The sequence below is a fragment of the Staurois parvus genome, unplaced genomic scaffold, assembly GCF_062004578.1.
Source record: "Staurois parvus isolate SC_StPar_1 unplaced genomic scaffold, SC_StPar_1.0 ptg000147l, whole genome shotgun sequence".
NCBI lineage: Eukaryota > Metazoa > Chordata > Amphibia > Anura > Ranidae > Staurois > Staurois parvus.
The window spans coordinates 23,636,609-23,654,593 of record NW_028317943.1 but is presented as its reverse complement, the minus strand read 5'-3'; the positions used below and the strand labels follow the sequence as shown (position 1 = coordinate 23,654,593).

At 47.5% G+C, this 17,985-nt stretch overlaps 1 protein-coding gene across 1 annotated transcript in view; it reads left to right on the top strand.

Moving 5' to 3' along the window:
- NTN4 (netrin 4) overlaps positions 1-17,985 on the top strand; it is a 173,864-nt gene that overhangs the window by 107,789 nt on the left and 48,090 nt on the right. Inside the window, exon 5 of the mRNA XM_089674130.1 lies at positions 5,130-5,318. Within this exon, the coding sequence (XP_089530256.1) occupies positions 5,130-5,318 (189 nt within the window). The remainder of the gene's footprint in view (positions 1-5,129; positions 5,319-17,985) is intronic.

Sequence of the window (17,985 nt, the reverse complement as noted above, 5' to 3'; positions counted from 1 at the left end):
TTGTACTACTTCAAGGCGACTTCTATCTGACTTACCATATACTTTAATAGAAGTCGCCTCCAAGTCGGATTCTCATCTACATTGATGTGATTTGGATCTGACATTACAGAAAGATTACTCTCAGGTAGCAGTAGTGTGAACCGAGACTAATACTACATTATGAAGAATACATTGGGTGAGCCTAACATTATGATTGGAGCAGGGCAGTTGAATAGAACAGAAAATTCCATTGAGAATATCATCATTAGCAATATAAGAAGCCTGAATTTAATTCAGCTTGCCAGAATCAATCGAAAACTGCTTCCAAATTTATAAATACATATGCTGTATTTGTGGCCCTGTTAATGTACCACTGGGGTTCTTGATTAGTTACAACCCTGATGGTAAAGATCTGATGCTAAAGAATTATGCTTCTGCCTTTTGTTATTCTGTATATTTTAGATGTGAAGAAGTAGTGTAACTTAATATACTTGTGGCCTCATATGCATATCACATTGCCAGTTATGTCTGTTTTTAATCTGGTACATTGTTCAAGGAAAGGTTATGTGTGGAAAATTTTCCAAGCATTACAAATACAGTTCAACCAAGCAAACATTAGGAAGTGACCATGGCGCCAGCTGACAAACAACCACCACACATTTTCTTACAGTAACAACATAAAACAGTAATTTCTCTGGAGACTGCTCATGTAGCGTTTGATAAATTTAAATGCTTTCCACCGAAAGGACAAGTGCATAATAGAATAATCTATAGCTCTAAATAGCTAAGCTTCCCATGGACCTAATTCATGTCAGATTTGTGAAGACTTTTTATATAAATGGTTTCTCATAAAAACTATAAACAGAAGGCTAATGCAGCAGACTGAAGCACACTCAACATATTTTTTTTTTCGTCCCTGTTACTGCATTTAAGATTGCACTTATATTCATTACAGTTGGCCCTTAGTACAGCTATGACTGGGGATAACTTGATTATTATTTATTATAGAGGATTTATATAGCACCAAAAGTTTACGCTGCGCTTTACAATATAAAGGGGACAGTACAATTACAATACAGTTCGATACAGAAAGAATTGGAGGGCCCCACTCATGGAGTTTACAATCTAAAGGAAGGGGGAGGTCATACAAAAGGTAATAACTGCGGGGATGATCTGATGGAAGTGACTCAAGTGCAGTTCTTAGGTGGAGGTGGGGTAGGCTTCCCTGAATAAATGAGTTTTCAATGATGGTCTTAAGGCGGACAGGGTAGGAGCTAACTGGACATATGGGGGAGGATGTTCCAGAGGATTGGAGAGGCTCTGGAGAAGTCCTGGAGGCGAGTGTGGGGGGAGGTAACAAGGGAACTGGAAAGCAGGAGACCTTGGGAGGACCGGAGAGGACAGTTTGGGTGATCTCTGCAGATGAGGTTTGTGATGTAGCTGGGGGCGAGGTTGTGGATGGCCTAGCATGTTGTTAGTATTTTGAATATTATATGTTGGGCTAGTGGAAGTCAGTGAACAGATTGGCAGAGAGGGACCGCAGTCACGGATTGGTTAGTAAGGTGTATTAGTCTAGCAGCAGCATCATAATAGACTGAAGGAGGGATAGCCTGTGTAGAGGTAGGTCAGTGAGGAGGGAGTTGCATTAGTCAAGACGGGAATTAACCAAGGAGTGAATAAGCTGTTTTGTGATGTCGTTAGTCAGGAAGGGGCAAATTCTGTAACTGTTTAGGCACCAAGATTTAGCCAGTGATTGGATGTGGGGGCTGAAGGAGAGGTCAAAGTCTAGGATTACACCTAGCACCCTGGCATGTGGGGAGGGACCAATGGCTGTGCCGTTGATGTCAATGGTAAAGTCATGGGGAGGGGAGGAGGAAATTTTACAAGATCGCGTTTCCTTAGCGATGGTCATACTTATTTGCTTCATTGGAAAAATCATTCATTAAAGTGTTGCTAATCCCAGGACCTTGCATTCACTATAGCTGGTCTCCCACAGTACACAGAACATGGAAATGCAATTATTTTAGTAAATATAAATACCTTTTCTCATCAGCAGTTAGAGCAGTCTTGTGACTTCTATCAGTGTCTGGCCAAACACCGGTTAAAGCTTGTAGGAGGAGTTTTCATTCATCCCTTATTGTCCTATGGGGCTGCAGGACCCCTGACCTTCTGTCTGGACAGTGTGGATTGGCCCTGTGCTGATCAGATGCACTCTCCCAAGAAAAAAACAACTTTCTAGCAATCCACACCAAACTGAGCATGTGCAGCTTGTTCTATCAGCAGATGGATTGGGGACAGTGGAAGAAGGGGAGAATCAGAGAAGACAGGATCAAACGTCCTTTTTAGGCACTGGAGGATTTACCCCTTAGGTTCCACCGTGAGAACAAGCATGCTTTACTGCATATACAGACTGATTTTACTGTCGCGGGTTTAGTAACACTTTAATGTCTATGTGTATAGGTAAATACAGTGTACTAAATCAATGCTTATGCACCAGGGATTCTCAAATGAAGAGTTAGGAGAATGGTATATATTTGGTCACAGTTTCTCCGTTCTGCTGATAAATGTTACTGTGCATATGCAAACTATTTATAGCTCAGTTGTTGTAGGCATTTATTTTATGATTTCTAAGGATGTCCCAGCCAAACACAATGCACAAAAAACAAATAGGTGGGATGTCAGTTCTTTTCACTTTAATCCCTACACTGCTTTCTGTAATAGATATGAAAAAGCCCAAGACCCTATTTTATTTTTGGTCAACATTTGTTTCCTATAGAATTTATAATGCACCAGATATACAAAATGTGTAACCCTTTGTGTGTGTTTTTTTGTTATATTTCTATATTATATGGTTAATACTGCTGAACAGCAGACACAGTTTAATAATTGACTGATCTAAGTATCACTCGCTTCTCAATATCATAGTTCATCATTTTAGAATATGAGATGGTACTGCAACCAAAATCTCTAATATTTTAACAGATATCTTGTAGGAATCCACTTTTAGTCCAAGCTCAATGTTTCCCAAAGTACAGGAATTATGCTGCAGGTAGCTCAGTTATTTACTCTAGCAGGTACAAGGCAAAGGCCAGTATCTAATAGGCGGACTATATTTACTTGTGGGTAAGGTAACATTGTTATTTCTTATATTATTACTTCCACGTCACAAATGGAAACAATTCTTAGAGAACTGATAAGAATATGATTACTTTAGTAGGAGATATGTTGTTTGTCTGCCACCTCTCCAAAGCAGGATACTGTATGTGGACTGGGAAACTGGAAAGACAAATTGTTCAAAACTTTGAAATTACATTAGGCTTGAAGAATATTGTTCCATCTTATTGGTTATGTTAGGCCAAGATAATCTTGCCAGTGGTACTGGCAGTGATGTCAATGCTATATTGTAGGTTCCAGTAATTTTATGATTTCACACATTTATCAATAAATGTTATACAAACGAGATATATCATTGCATTGACTGTTTTTTTTTTCTATCCATACTTTTTCAACTGTTTTGTCAGTGAGACTGTACTGTATATTTATCTGCTAGTAATAAGCTAGTCACTGAAATGGAAGAAATGTGCCAATCAGCCATAACATTATGATCATCCACTTAAAATTGAATAGGTCCACCTTTTGCTGCCAAAGTAGCCCTTTTTGCTGCCAAAACAGTCTTGACCTGTTGAGGCATGAATGCCACTAGACCTCTGAAGGTATGTTGTAGTATCCAGCACCAAGCTGTCAGTAGCAGATCCTTTAAAGTGTTACTAAACCCATGACCCTACATCCACTAAATCTGGTCTCCCACAGTACACACAACATGGAAATGCTATTTTTTTATTAAATATAATTGCTAAATATCTTTCCTCATCAGCAGTATATAGCAGTCTTGTGACTTCTATCAGGGTCCAGCTGAGCACTGTTTTTTAGGAGTAGTTTTCATTCTGCTTTGACTGTCCTATGAGGCTGTATAGCCCTGACCCTTTGTCTGGACAGTGCTGATTGGCCCTGTGCTGATCACATGCACCCTTCCAAAGAAAAAAGAACTCTAGCAATACACACTAAAAACTTAATATATGCAGAGTGACTAGACCTCTGAACTATCAGCAGATGGATTGGGAACAGTAGAAGAAGGGGAGGATCAGAGAAGACAGGGTCAAACATCCTTTTTATACAATGCAGAGGATTACCCCCTTTAGGTTCTACAGTGGGTATAACCAGCATGCTTTACTGCATATAAAGACTGATTTTACTGTTGTGGTTTTAGTAACACTTTAAGCCCTGCAAGCTGTGAGGTGGGGCCTCCATGGATCAGACATTTTTCAGCACATTCCCCAGATGTTCAATTGGAATGAGATCTGTAGAATGTGGAACACAAGTCAACACCTCAAACTTGCAATTGTGTTCCTGAAACCATTCTTTAACCATTTTTGCAGAGTGGCAGGGCACATTGTCCTGCTGAAAGAGGCCACAGCTATCAGGAAATACCATCTCAATGAAGGGGTATACTTGGTCAGTATTAATGTTTAGATTAATTATTAATAATTAAATCAAAGAGTCACACTGCCTCCACTTGCTTGCCTTCTTCCCATACTGCATCCTGGTGCCATCTCTTACTAAAGTAAGCAACACAGATGCACCCAGTTATCTACATGATGTAAAAGAAAACGTGATTCATCAGACCAAGCAACTTTCTTTTTATTGCTCCGTGGTCCAGTTTTGATGCTCACATGTCCATTTCAGGCATCAGCATGGGCACCCTGACTGGACTGTGGCTACGCAGCCCATACACAACAAACTGTGATGCCCATTTGTTTCTGCTTTCAACACATCAACTTCATGGGCAACATGTTTACTTACTGCCTAACACATCCCAACAACTTTCAGATGCCAATGTATTGAGATAATCAATATAATTCACTTAACCTGTCAGTGGTCATAAAGTGATGGCTGATCAGAGTATTCTGATTTATGAACTGATATATTTTTGTTCAGATTAAAGATAGGAGTATATCTTTGGATTCCAATTGAATGCAACGGTCAGTGGAAAAATGCAATTTGAAATTTGGTCTGGGCTGCAAATAAAACAAATCGGTTTTTCACAGAAAATTATGTTTAACATTATGTGTTCACAATTTTGTCTTCATCAGAGTGTAAATGTAATGATCACGCTGACAGCTGCCACTTTGACCTGGATGTGTGGCTGACATCAGGGAACCGTAGTGGAGGAGTTTGTGATAACTGTAACCATAATACAGAAGGTATTCACTGCCAGAGATGCAAGCCTGGCTTCTTCCGAGACTGGAATGTGCCGTTTTCTGCCCAGGATGCCTGCAAAGGTATTGTGACAGTTTATCTACTCCTGCATGATTAATTCACTAATTATAACCAAAGCAATATCAAGCTATGAACTGTCTAAGAAGTAAAAATGATTTGTAAATTATTTTGCTTTTTTTTTCTTTTTAAATTGCAAACTACCACTTTTTTGTGCCTTGTTACAGCGTAATTGTGGGAGCTCATTTCCCAGTAACAGTCTTCACATGATTGAGTGCAATTTCCCTAAGCAAATAACTGGGACAGCAATCCCCATTCCCTATTGAAAGATTTAAATTCACTTCAGGAACTGCTCTCATGTGGCCAACAGGGCTATTAATCTCAATTTCTTACAAATCACGGGATCTAAACAAAGGAAATAAACAACAGCTGGTTACTATTGAAGTGGTAGTTTTGTCTGGTACCCAAAGTGGTGCTGAAAACAGCTCCATGTGCCAGCACTGTGCATGCAGTGAGCAGTGTGTCTGTATTGTACAGAGACGTTCTTTAATTCTTCATAAATGTTTATTGTGCTACCCATACTATGTATATAACACTGGAGTCCTAAGGTCATCTCTGAATTGCACAAATGCATATTCCTATGAAGTAAACCTTGCACCTTTAGGGGGATAGCAGAGAAAAAGCCACACCAGATTCTGATGATAGATCTTTGAAAGACATGTGCTTGTTTCTGAGAGTTTTGTATTTTAAAAGTGACAATAAGCTTGCAGATACTTTGATAACCTAATTTCTTAGTGAACTAATTTGCTTGAATTTGTTTTTAGAACTGGCTAAAAGCAAAGGTTACTTTTAAAATTATTCTTTCAATATGTGAGCTCAAGAATATCTAGCATTCAGAAGTTTAAATACGCAAATATTTCATATTTTCTGAAATAGAACTTCAGGAACTCTTAACAGATTTATGCCTAGCAATATACACTATATTTCCAAAAGTATTGGGACACCCCTCCAAATCATTGGATGGTCACCTCAGTATAAGTGGTCAGGGAATATAGAATAGTATAGCTTCACATACAGCAGACCCTGTTCCTAAATGTAAAGCAGGCCTAACCTTCTGGTATGTGGCTGCCCCTATAGCACAATGCTATGTTCACTGGCCAGGACATACAGGAGGCTGAACATAGGGTGAATATCTGTATCAGAGTATCTGTGGTTCCAGTTGTGCAGTTTTCTGCAGAGGGTGGTGTCTCACAGGAATGTAGTTTGTAGGAAGTGCAGATGAGTCAGTACTGGTGTAAGGCAGAGACATGGTCAACAACAGGCAAATGTTTTGGTCTAGGCAGTAGGCAAGAACATGCTTGATAAGCATGCCAGTGTCAGTACAGGCAGCGACATGGTCATCGAATAGCCAAAATATTGGTCCAGGCAGCAGGCACGATCAGTCCAGGTGACAAGCAGAAATTTGGTCAATAAACAGGACGGGGTCAGTTTGAGCAGAAGGCAGATGTGGTCAGTATGCAGGTAAAGAATCAGTCCAGCCAGCAACTTTGTCAATTAATAGGCCTCTGTCATTTCAGGCATGCAAAGACGTCGTCAGTATACAGGCAAAAGATCAGTCCAGGCAGCAGACAGAAACATGGTTGAGTATCAGTCCATTGTCCGTTCAGGTAGCAAGCAGAGGCATAGTCAGTATACTGACAAACGGTCAGTCCAGGCAGCAGGCAAAAACATGGTTGAGAAAATAGGCAAATTGTTGGTACGCCGGACATCAGATACAAGCATAATGCTGGTTTCCATTGAGTTGTCTTGGTGGATGGAACAAGGACCATAGATATCCCGCTTCTCCTTCCATGTGACAGCCAAATTTTTCTCATTGCACAAACTTACTGACTCCCCCCTTTTCAGCTTTGTGGTGACCAGGAATTCACAAATTGTACTTGCGATGTGTACTGTACCACAAGCTACAGTTTGCTGCAGAAAAAGGTGCTGTAAAAAGTGGCAGGCTGGTAAAGAAATTATCCACATACAGGTGATATCCCTGATGGAATGAGGGTAACAAGGTCCCATGCTGTTTTTCCACTACTACCCATATAGGTTGGGCATCCAGGGGGCTCTAGGTGACTGTCTTTTCCTTTATAAATGCAGAAGTCATATGTGTACCCTGTAGCCCTTCCCCAAAGTTATTATTATTATACAGGATTTTGAGACAAGGTTAGTAATGTGGGTGGGGGGGAGTTGTGGACGGCTTTATAAGTTGTAAGTATCTTGAATTTTATTCATTGGATGAGCAGAAGCCAGTGGAGGTAGTAGTAGTGGAGTAAGGTGGATGAGTGTCAAGGTCCTACCTTTTCCCTGAGGTTATGTTACTCCATGTGCTGGCGTCCATCTTGGATTCTGCTGTGCATGGTGGGAATCCTTTTTATGCCTTCAGGTCTCTGAGGTCCACCCCCCAGAGGGGCGTGGCTGATGACATATAAGCCTGTGGCCCGCACATGCTCTTTGCACTTGTGTCTTGGTGTTACTATTACTCTGTTCTGACTCTCGTGACTCTCCTGGTATTCTGATTCGGCTTGTGACTTGACTATTCTTTGTATTCTCCTTTGATCTGACCCTCTGTTGCTGAACCTGGCTCGTGACCTGTGATTCTCGTCTGCTGTCCTGTACTGTTTTGTCCTGTTGTTGTTGACCCCGGCCTGTCTGACTACTCTTTTGTCTCTTCCACCAGCTACACGCCATTGGCGGCGGCCATTCCGCAGCTGAGGTGTCTCGGGGGCCGCGACCTGGTTCCTGGCTGCGTCAAGTCCATCCCCACCATCAGGGGCCCTGGTGAAGGGCAGCCTGGGACTTAGACTCCGCGCCCTGAGGGACTTTGGTCTGTGGGTGGTGGTTGTCGTCAGCCAGTGCGTTACTTTGTTAGGCCTGCCTGTCCGTTCCTCGGCTCCTGCCCTGACATTACACAAGTGCCATGAACCCTGACGGTGCAGGCACGCCTTCGCTCCCAACGCTAGTCGCCAGACTCGATCAACAGGATCACCTGTTGGATCAGTTCGCTCAGGCGTTGCAAACTCTGCTTGCACGCACTGCACACCTTGCTCCTGGTGCTGTTAGGCCGGTAGTCACTCCGGTGGTCTCTCCCGCTGCTTCTCCGCCTATTGCGTCCACCACCTCGGCGGCTGCATCAGCGGCACCCAGAGGTATGACTGGCTCTGCCCCTCTTCCACAGCGCTTTGGGGGTGAGCCGAGTCAGTGTCGTGGGTTCCTCAACCAGGTGGGTATTTATTTTGAATTAATACCCCACGCCTTCCCGTCTGAGGGTTGGGTTCCTAATTTCACTACTCTCAGACAAGGCCTTGGCCTGGGCAAATCCCTTATGGGAGAGGAACGACCCGGTGATTCATGATTTTTCCGGTTTTGTCGATGCCTTCCGTAGGGTATTCGACGTACCGGCTCGTTCCGCCTCGGCGGCCAAGCTGCTCATAACCATGCATCAGGGTTCACGGACCGTGGCCGAGTACGCCATAGAGTTTCGTACCCTGGCGGCAGAGGTCGGTTGGAACAATGAGGCCTGGGGATAGATTGTCTGGTGGTGAGCCCATGCAGCTGGGGTTTGCTCGCCTTTCCGAGGGAGAGCGGGCCGCTCGGCGTCGGGAGGGTCGCTGCCTGTACTGTGGTCTTGGTGGGCACTTTCGGCAGTCCTGTCTGGTCCGTCCGGGAAACGCTCGCACCTGAGAGCCTGTCGGGGACAGATCTTGGGTGGAGTCTCCTCGTCCCCGGCGTTTCGCAGAGATAAGCCACTGATCACCGTTGTCCTCTCTTGGGCGGAGGGCTCGGTGACGGCCCAGGCGTTGGTAGATTCTGGGGCCGGCGGGTTGTTTATGGACAGCTCGTTTGCTGCCCAGCACTCCATTCCCCTGCAGGCTCGAGTTACCCCATTGGTTCTCGAGGCGATAGATGGCAGACCCCTGCAACCACCGCAGGTTACCCACGAGACTGTGCCAGTGGAAGTAGCTATTGGGGCTGTTCACAGGGAGTTGGCCTGTTTCCAGGTGATTTCTTCTCCGCACTATTCGGTGGTTTTGGGGTATCCCTGGCTCCAGATGCACAATCCAACCTTCAATTGGCAAACAGCCGAGATGCTCTCGTGGTCTCCACAGTGTGGGGCCGGGTGCATCCGTGGGCCGGTTAAGGTGTTGTGTGCCTCCTCGGACTCTGCGTTGCCCTCTGATTATGGGGAGTACCAGGACGTGTTTGATAAGGTACGCGCTGGTGCCTTACCTGCTCATCGTCCTTACGACTGCGCCATATCCTTGCAACCCGGTGCCACTCCTCCGCGTGGCAGGGTGTATCCTCTCTCGGTTGCGGAGAATAAGGCCATGGAGGAGTACGTTGCGGATGCGCTTTCCCGGGGGCACATTCGTAAGTCTACTTCCCCAGCAGGAGCGGGCTTTTTCTTTGTTAAGAAGAAGGGTGGTGAATTGAGGCCTTGCATCAATTATAGGGGTCTTAATCGAATCACCACTAAGAATGCCTACCCGATTCCCTTGATTACTGAGTTGTTCGACCGCCTTAAGGGGGCAACAGTCTTTAGCAAACTTGACCTTAGGGCGGCGTACAACCTCGTACGGATCAAACAGGGGGATGAGTGGAAGACCGCGTTTAACACCAGAACCGGTCACTACGAATACCTGGTGATGCCCTTCGGGTTGTGTAACGCGCCCGCAGTTTTTCAGGAATTCATAAATGATGTGCGTGGTAGTTTACTTGGATGACATCCTGGTTTACTCTGCCTCCATGGAGTCCCATATCCAGGATGTCAAGCAGGTGCTGCAACGATTACGTGAGAACAAACGTTTTTGTAAACTTGAGAAGTGCGAATTCCATCGATCCCAAGTTGCCTTTTTAGGCTACATCATTTCTGCGGAGGGATTCTCCATGGACCCTCAGATGGTTTCGGCAGTTCTGCAGTGGCCTCGTCCCAATGGTCTTCGGCCCATTCAGCGCTTTTTGGGTTTTGCCAACTACTATCGGAAGTTCATCCGGAACTTCTCCACGCTGGCAAAGCCTCTCTCAGACCTAACCAAGAAGGGCAGTAATCCTCACGAGTGGCCACCCGAGGCCATCGTAGCGTTCGAGGCTCTGAAATCCGCCTTCGCGTCAGCTCCGATACTGTCTCATCCCAATCCTGGATTGCCCTTCGTCCTTGAGGTTGATGCATCCGAGACGGGAGTAGGCGCTCTCCTGTCTCAACGTCGGTCGCCCAATGGACCCCTACTTCCCTGTGGGTTCTACTCCAGGAAGCTTTCCTCTGCAGAGTGCAACTACCAGATTGGAGATAGGGAGTTGTTGGCAATCATTCTGGCTCTCAAGGAATGGAGGCACCTGCTCGAGGGCTCCGCGGTTCCGGTCCTCATTCTTACCCATCATAAGAACCTGACTTATCTTTCGGAGGCCAAAAGATTGACACCCCGCCAGGCCAGATGGGCTCTGTTCTTGTCACGCTTCAACTATGTGGTTTCATATTTGCCTGGTTCCAAGAATGTCAGGGCTGATGCGTTATCACGGCAATACTCTGAGTTGTCCAGGGAAGACTCTGAGCCAATCTCAGTTATTCCTCCAGATCAGATCCTGGCTGCCATTCGCACCAGTATGACCTCTCCTCTTGGGGAGCAGGTTTTGGCGGCTCAATCTGATGCTCCCCCCGGGAAGCCGGAGGGTAGATGTTTTGTACCCGAGAGATTGCGCACCCGCCTGCTGCGTACCTACCATAACGACAAAACTGCCGGGCATCCGGGGAAGAACCAGCTGTGTTGGGTCGTCTCTCGCTTATTCTGGTGGCCAACCCTCCGTGCCGACATTGCCTCTTATGTAGCGGCATGTTCGATCTGTGCCCAGAATAAGTCTCCACGGCATCTCCCTTTGGGTCTTCTGCAACCCATTCCCAATGGGGAGCGTCCTTGGTCACACCTAGGTATGGACTTTATTGTAGACCTCCCGGTGTCTCTGGGTCATATGGTCATCCTCATGATCGTCGATCAGTTTTCCAAGATGTGCCATTGCATTCCACTCAGGAAATTACCAACAGCGCAAGAACTGGCCACGGTCTTTTCCAGGGAGATTTTTCGCCTGCATGGGTTGCCTAAGGTGATTGTCTCGGACCGCGGGAGTCAGTTCGTGTCCAGATTCTGGCGTGCCTTCTGCTCCCAGTTGGGTATTAGTCTCTCCTGTTCCTCAGCCTACCACCCGCAGTCCAATGGGGCTGCGGAGCGTTCCAATCAGGCCTTAGAACAATTCCTTCGGTGTTATATTTCAGACCATCAGGACGATTGGGCCGATCTCCTGCCTTGGGCAGAGTTTGTCAGGAACTCGGCGGTCAACTCCTCCTCCGGGATGTCGCCCTTCATGGCCAACTATGGGTTCCAACCCGCGGTATTACCTGAGAGGTTCTCACCACAGGACATTCCGGCTGTGGAGAACCATCTTGCTGCCCTGCGTTCTTCATGGGGGCAGATCCAGAGGGCCTTGAGGGACTCAGCTCAGCGCCAGAAGTTCCAGGCTGATCGCAGACGGTTGCCCGCTCCTTCATACCAGGTCGGCGATCGGGTGTGGTTGTCTACTCGCAACCTCAATCTTCGGGTGCCCACACTCAAACTAGCTCCCCGTTTTATCGGTCCTTTCCGCATTCTCCACAAAGTGAATCCGGTGGCCTATGCCCTTGCCCTTCCGTCTGGGATGCGGATCTCCAATATCTTTCATGTTTCCCTGTTGAAACCTCTGATCTGCAATCGCTTCACTACCTCTCTGCCTCGGCCCCGTCCTGTCCGGGTTGACGGTCATGAGGAGTATGAAGTGTGCCGGATCATGGACTCTCGATTGGTGCGCGGTCGATTACAGTTCCTGGTTCATTGGCGCGGTTATGGTCCTGAGGAGCGTTCCTGGGTTCCTTCCGCGGATGTCCATGCTCCTGCCCTCCTCCGCACTTTTCATACCCGCTTTCCTCAGAAACCTTTTGTTGAGCCGCGGAGGGGGAGGGGCCCTTGAGGAGGAGGTACTGTCAAGGTCCTACCTTTTCCCTGAGGTTATGTTACTCCATGTGCTGGTGTCCATCTTGGATTCTGCTGTGCATGGTGGGAATCCTTTTTATGCCTTCAGGTCTCTGAGGTCCACCCCCCAGAGGGGCGTGGCTGATGACATATAAGCCTGTGGCCCGCACATGCTCTTTGCACTTGTGTCTTGTGTCTTGGTGTTACTATTACTCTGTTCTGACTCTCGTGACTCTCCTGGTATTCTGATTTGGCTTGTGACTTGACTATTCTTTGTATTCTCCTTTGATCTGACCCTCTGTTGCTGAACCCGGCTCGTGACCTGTGATTCTCGTCTGCTGTCCTGTACTGTTTTGTCCTGTTGTTGTTGACCCCGGCCTGTCTGACTACTCTTTTGTCTCTTCCACCAGCTACACGCCATTGGCGGCGGCCATTACCGCAGCTGAGGTATCTCGGGGGCCGCGACCTGGTTCCTGGCTGCATCAAGTCCATCCCCACCATCAGGGGCCCTGGTGAAGGGCAGCCTGGGACTTAGACTCCGCGCCCTGAGGGACTTTGGTCTGTGGGTGGTGGTTGTCGTCAGCCAGTGTGTTACTTTGTTAGGCCTGCCTGTCCGTTCCTCGGCTCCTGCCCTGACAATGAGCCTGGCAGCAGCATTCATGATGGACTGAAGGGGGGCTAGCCTATGTAAGGTTAAGCATGTGAGGGAGGAGTTGCAGTACAAAGGCGGAAGATGACCAGGGAGTGAGTTAGAAACTTTGCGGTGTCATTGGTTAGGAAGGGGCGCATCTTGGAGATATTACGGAGGTTGAGACGGCAAGCTCTGGACAGTGATTGGATGTGGGGCCGGAAGGATAGTTCAGAATCAGGGATTACACATAGCACCTTGGCATGCGGGGATGAATAGATGGTTGAGCTGTTGATTGTGACAGAGAAGTCATGGGAAGGGGCACGCGGAGGAGGAAATATTATGAGCTTGGTTTTGGATAGATTGATTTTCAGGAAGTGATGTGACATCCAGTCTGATATGCCTGTTAGTAGATTAATAAAGCGTGTGGAGACTGATGGAGTGAGCTGAGGAGTAGAGAGATAGATTTGGGTGTCATCAGCATAGAAATGGTATTGAAAGCCATGGGATGCTATCAACTGACCCAAGGAGGAGGCGTAGATTGAGAATAGGAGGTGTCCAAGAACAGAACCTTGGGGAACCCCAGTGGAGAAAGGAAAGAGGAAGCAGAATTGTAAGTGACACTGAAGGATAGGTAGGATGAGAACCATCAAAGAGTACAGTTGTGAAGACCAAACAGAGTAGAGTTTTTGAGGAGGGGGGAGTGGTCCACTGTGTCAAAGGCAGCAGATAGGTCCAGGAGTAGGAATACAGAATAGCGTCCATTGGTTTTAGCTATTAGTAGTTTATTTGTGAGTTTAAGGAGAGCAGTTTCCATGGAGTGTTGAGGCGGAAATCTGGACTGAAGGGGATCAAGAAGGTTATTCCTATTGAGATGGTCACTCATTTGGATGTAGACCGGGGTTCAAGGAGTTTGGAGGAAAAGGGGAGTAAGGAGATGGGTTGTAGGTTGTTAATATTGGTAGGGTCTAGTTTAGGCTTTTTAAGTATAGGGGTGACTAGTGCATGTTTTAGAGAGTTGGGGAAAAGAGCAAGAGTTTGAAGGTGTGAGTTAAAGAGTGTAGGATAGAGCCAGAGGGTGAACGTAGCATTTGCGATGGAACAGGGTCCAGGGGGCAGGTGATTAGGTGAGCTTTAGAAAAAAGTTTAGCAGCCTCGTCTATAGTAGTGGGGTTGAATGCGGGAAGTATTTCAACATCCCTGTGAACCTCGACAACCCGGCCACATCCCATCTCCTCCACTTAACCTCCTCCTTTGCACTTGCACAGTGCATACAATCCACCACCCACTCCGACGGTAATATCCTTGATCGTGTCTTCTCCAACCGCTGCGCTCCCCACAACATCACTAACACCCCCTTCCCTCTCTCTGACCACAACCTGATTACCTTTTCTATCTCCTCGTCCTCCAACGCCTACCCCTCCAAATGTCACACTACTACCAGCCGTAACCTCCGCAACCTTAACCCTGCCCCCCTCAACTCTGCAGCTGATCAACTCCACGACAGCATCCTCCCCCTGTCCTGTCCCGACTTGGCTATGACTGCCTATAACAACGCGCTGTCAACAGCCCTTGACTAACTAGCGCCTTTAACCACACGCAACATAAGACCCCGACTGCTCCAGCCCTGGCAGACTGATCACACGAAAACCCTCAAACGACATAGTCGTGCCCTGGAGCGACTATGGCGCAAAACCAAATCCCAACAAGCCTTCACCCGCTACAAATCTGCTTCCCACACCCACACCTCCTCCCTCCACGCAGCCAAACAAGCCTACTTCCTGACCCTCATCAAGGCCCTCTCCTCCAATCCTCTCCGACTCTTCTCCACCTTCAACTCTCTACTCTCTCCACCCCCACCTCCACCCAGCACCGCCCTCACCGCCCTTGAGATTGCCAATCACTTCAAAAACAAGATTGACACAATTCGCAAGGACATCGCCGTAACTCGCACTCCCTCTCAACCCGTCCCCTCTCACACAGCTACCCCCTCATCCCCCCTCTCCCTCGACATAACCCACAGGGACTTCGTCACTGCTCAAACTCCCTCCAACCCCGTTCCCCCTCACTCAGCTACCCCCTCATCACCCTTTTCCCACGGCCCCACCACTGCTCTGACCTCCACTTCCACCCCACCCTACATTCCTCATACTGAAGCCCCCTCAACACTCCACACCTTTGACCTTACTACCATCGAGGAAGTCTTCAAGGTCCTCTCTGATGCCCGCCTCACCACTTGCCCCCTCGACCCTATCCCCTCACAACTCCTACAACCTCCTTCCCCCTCCATCCTATGCTCCCTCACCCACATCTTTAATCTCTCCCTTTCCTCCGGCACTTTCCCCTCCCCTCTGAAGCATGCACACATCACCCCCATACTTCAAAAGCCCTCCCTGAACCCCAATGACCCGAACAAGCTCAGACCCATGTCCCTGCTCCCATTCACATCCAAACTCCTCGAGTGCCTAGTCTACACCCGCCTAAGCTCTCACCTCAACAACAACAACCTCCTCGATCCCCTACAGTCCGTCTTCCGTCCCCTACACTCCACCGAAACTGCCTTATTCAAACTCTCCAACGACCTGCTATCCGCCAAAGCTAATGGCCACTATTCAGTGCTCCTACTCCTTGACCTCTCCGCGGCCTTCAACACAGTCAACCACCCCCTCCTCCTCAAAAAACTACACTCCCTCGGCCTCAGAGATTCTGCTCTCTCCTGGCTCTCATCCTACCTGTCACAACGCTCTTTCAGAGTTGCCTATAATGCTACCACCTCCCCCTCTCTGTTGGGGTCCCTCAAGGCTCCGTCCTCTGGCCCCTTCTCTTCTCCATCTACACCTCCTCCCTTGGCCAACTCATACACTCTCACGGCTTCAACTACCACCTATATGTCGACAACACACAAATCTATCTCTCAACCCCCCACCTCACCCCCTCAGTCTCCGCCCGAATCACACACCTACTGAGCGACATATCAGGCTGGATGTTACTCCACTTCCTTAAACTGAACCTCTCCAAAACCGAGTTTCTTGTCTTCCCCCCAGCCCGGACCCCAGCCCCCATTGACTTCTCCATCATGTCCAACAACACCACCATCAAACCCTGCAGGCCAGAATACTTGGTGTCATACTTGGTGTCATTCTGGACTCCAACCTATCCTTACAGCCCCAAGTCCAATCTTTAACAAACTCATGCAGACTCCACCTCCACAACATCGCCAAAATACGCACGTTCCTAACCCCAGAAACCACTAAACAGCTCATCCACTCCCTCATCATATCATGACTCGATTACTGCAACTCCCTCCTTACTGGCCTGCCTCGCCGCTGGCTATCCCCGCTTCAGTCGATCCTGAATATGGCTGCCAGACTCATTCACCTTTCCAACAGCTCTGTTTCCGCCACCCCCCTCTGCCAATCCCTCCACTGGCTTATTGCGCAACGGATCAAATTCAAAATCCTAACACTGACGTACAAAGCCGTCCACCATACTGCCCCGAACTACATCACCGACCTAATATCCAAGTACCACCCAGCACGCACACTCCGCTCCTCACAAATCCTCCTTCTCTCTAGTTCCCTGGTCTCCTCCTTCCATGCCCGCCTCCAGGACTTCTCCAGGGTGTCACCCATCCTCTGGAACTCCCTGCCCCAACCCATCAGATTATCACCTACACTCCTCTCCTTTAGGCGCACCCTGAATACCCACATCTTCAGGGAAGCTTACCCCACCCCCTGCTAACTTGCCGACCTCCTCCACTCTTCCTACCACTCCATCCCCCACAGCTATCTCCTCCTGTACCACTATCCCCTCCCTCCTAGATTGTAAGCTCGAAAGAGCAGGGCCCTCCATCCCCTCATGTTTTGCATTGTATTGTTATTGTTCTGTCACATGTTCTGTCCCCCTTTGTAATGTATAGCGCTGAGCGAACTATTTATAAATACTGTATAATAATAATAATAATAAGTAGTGATTGTACCTGTGGACATGGAATGTGAAGTGGGGGAGGGATCTGCACATCTGAGATCTCTGCGAATTGTATCAATCTTGTTTTTGAATTAATTGGTAATCTCCTGGGCAGTGAGTGAGTTGGTGGGTGGAGGCAGTAGAGGATGAAGAAGAGAGTTGAAGGTAGAGAAGAGTTGACAGGAACTGCATAAGAAGGTGTTAACGATAGTGAGGAAATAGGTCTGCTTGGCAGTGAGGAGGCAGGAATAGTATTTCTAGAGGGCAGATTTATGTAGGTTGAAATCTTTCTGAGACTTAGTTTTCCACCACAGATGCTCAATAGCGCAGCTATGTTTTTTGAGACTTCCGGAGTCGTCTGTTCCCAAGATTGTAGGGGTCGGGGCCTGATTGTGTGTGTGTAGTGAGGATGACAATATAGGGAGGATGACAGTGAGCTGTTATAGACAGAAGTGGATAAATTGGGGGGACGGGTGAGATTTTATCATGCAGGTGGTCAGTAGCAGAGAAGAGAAGGGTTGAGGGGACAAACGGGTGGTTTCTACGGGTAACTGTTAGGCGGTTGGAAGGAGAGGAGGTGGAAGACAGGGAAAGAGTGCAACTAATAAGGTGGTGATCAAAGAGTGGGAGAAGATTTTTGGAGAGGTTGCAATGAGTGCATAGATTGGAGAATACAAGGTCAAGGGTGTTGCCATTGGAGTGAGTAGAAGCCTGTATCCATTGCTTCATGTAAAAAAAGAGACTAGACAAATAAGTGTAGGAGTATTGGCATTAATAGGGATGTTAAAGTCACCAAGAATAATTGTGGGGATTTCAGAAGAGATAAAGTAGGGTAGCCAGGCAGAGAAGTTGATTCTGGTCCTGGGGGCCGGAAGATTGCAGCAATTCTGAGACAGAAGGGAGAGAATAGACGAATATAATGTGCCTCAAAAGAGGAGAGTGTCAGATGGAGGTGGGTGAAGTACCTTATAAGTGCACTGTGGGGATAGGAAGATTCCTACTCCACCTCCCTTCAATCCACTGGGTCTAGGAGAGTGAGTCCTGAGAAAGCCAGGCAAGGAGGTTAAAGGAATTTGTGATAAAGAGGTCATGTAGGGA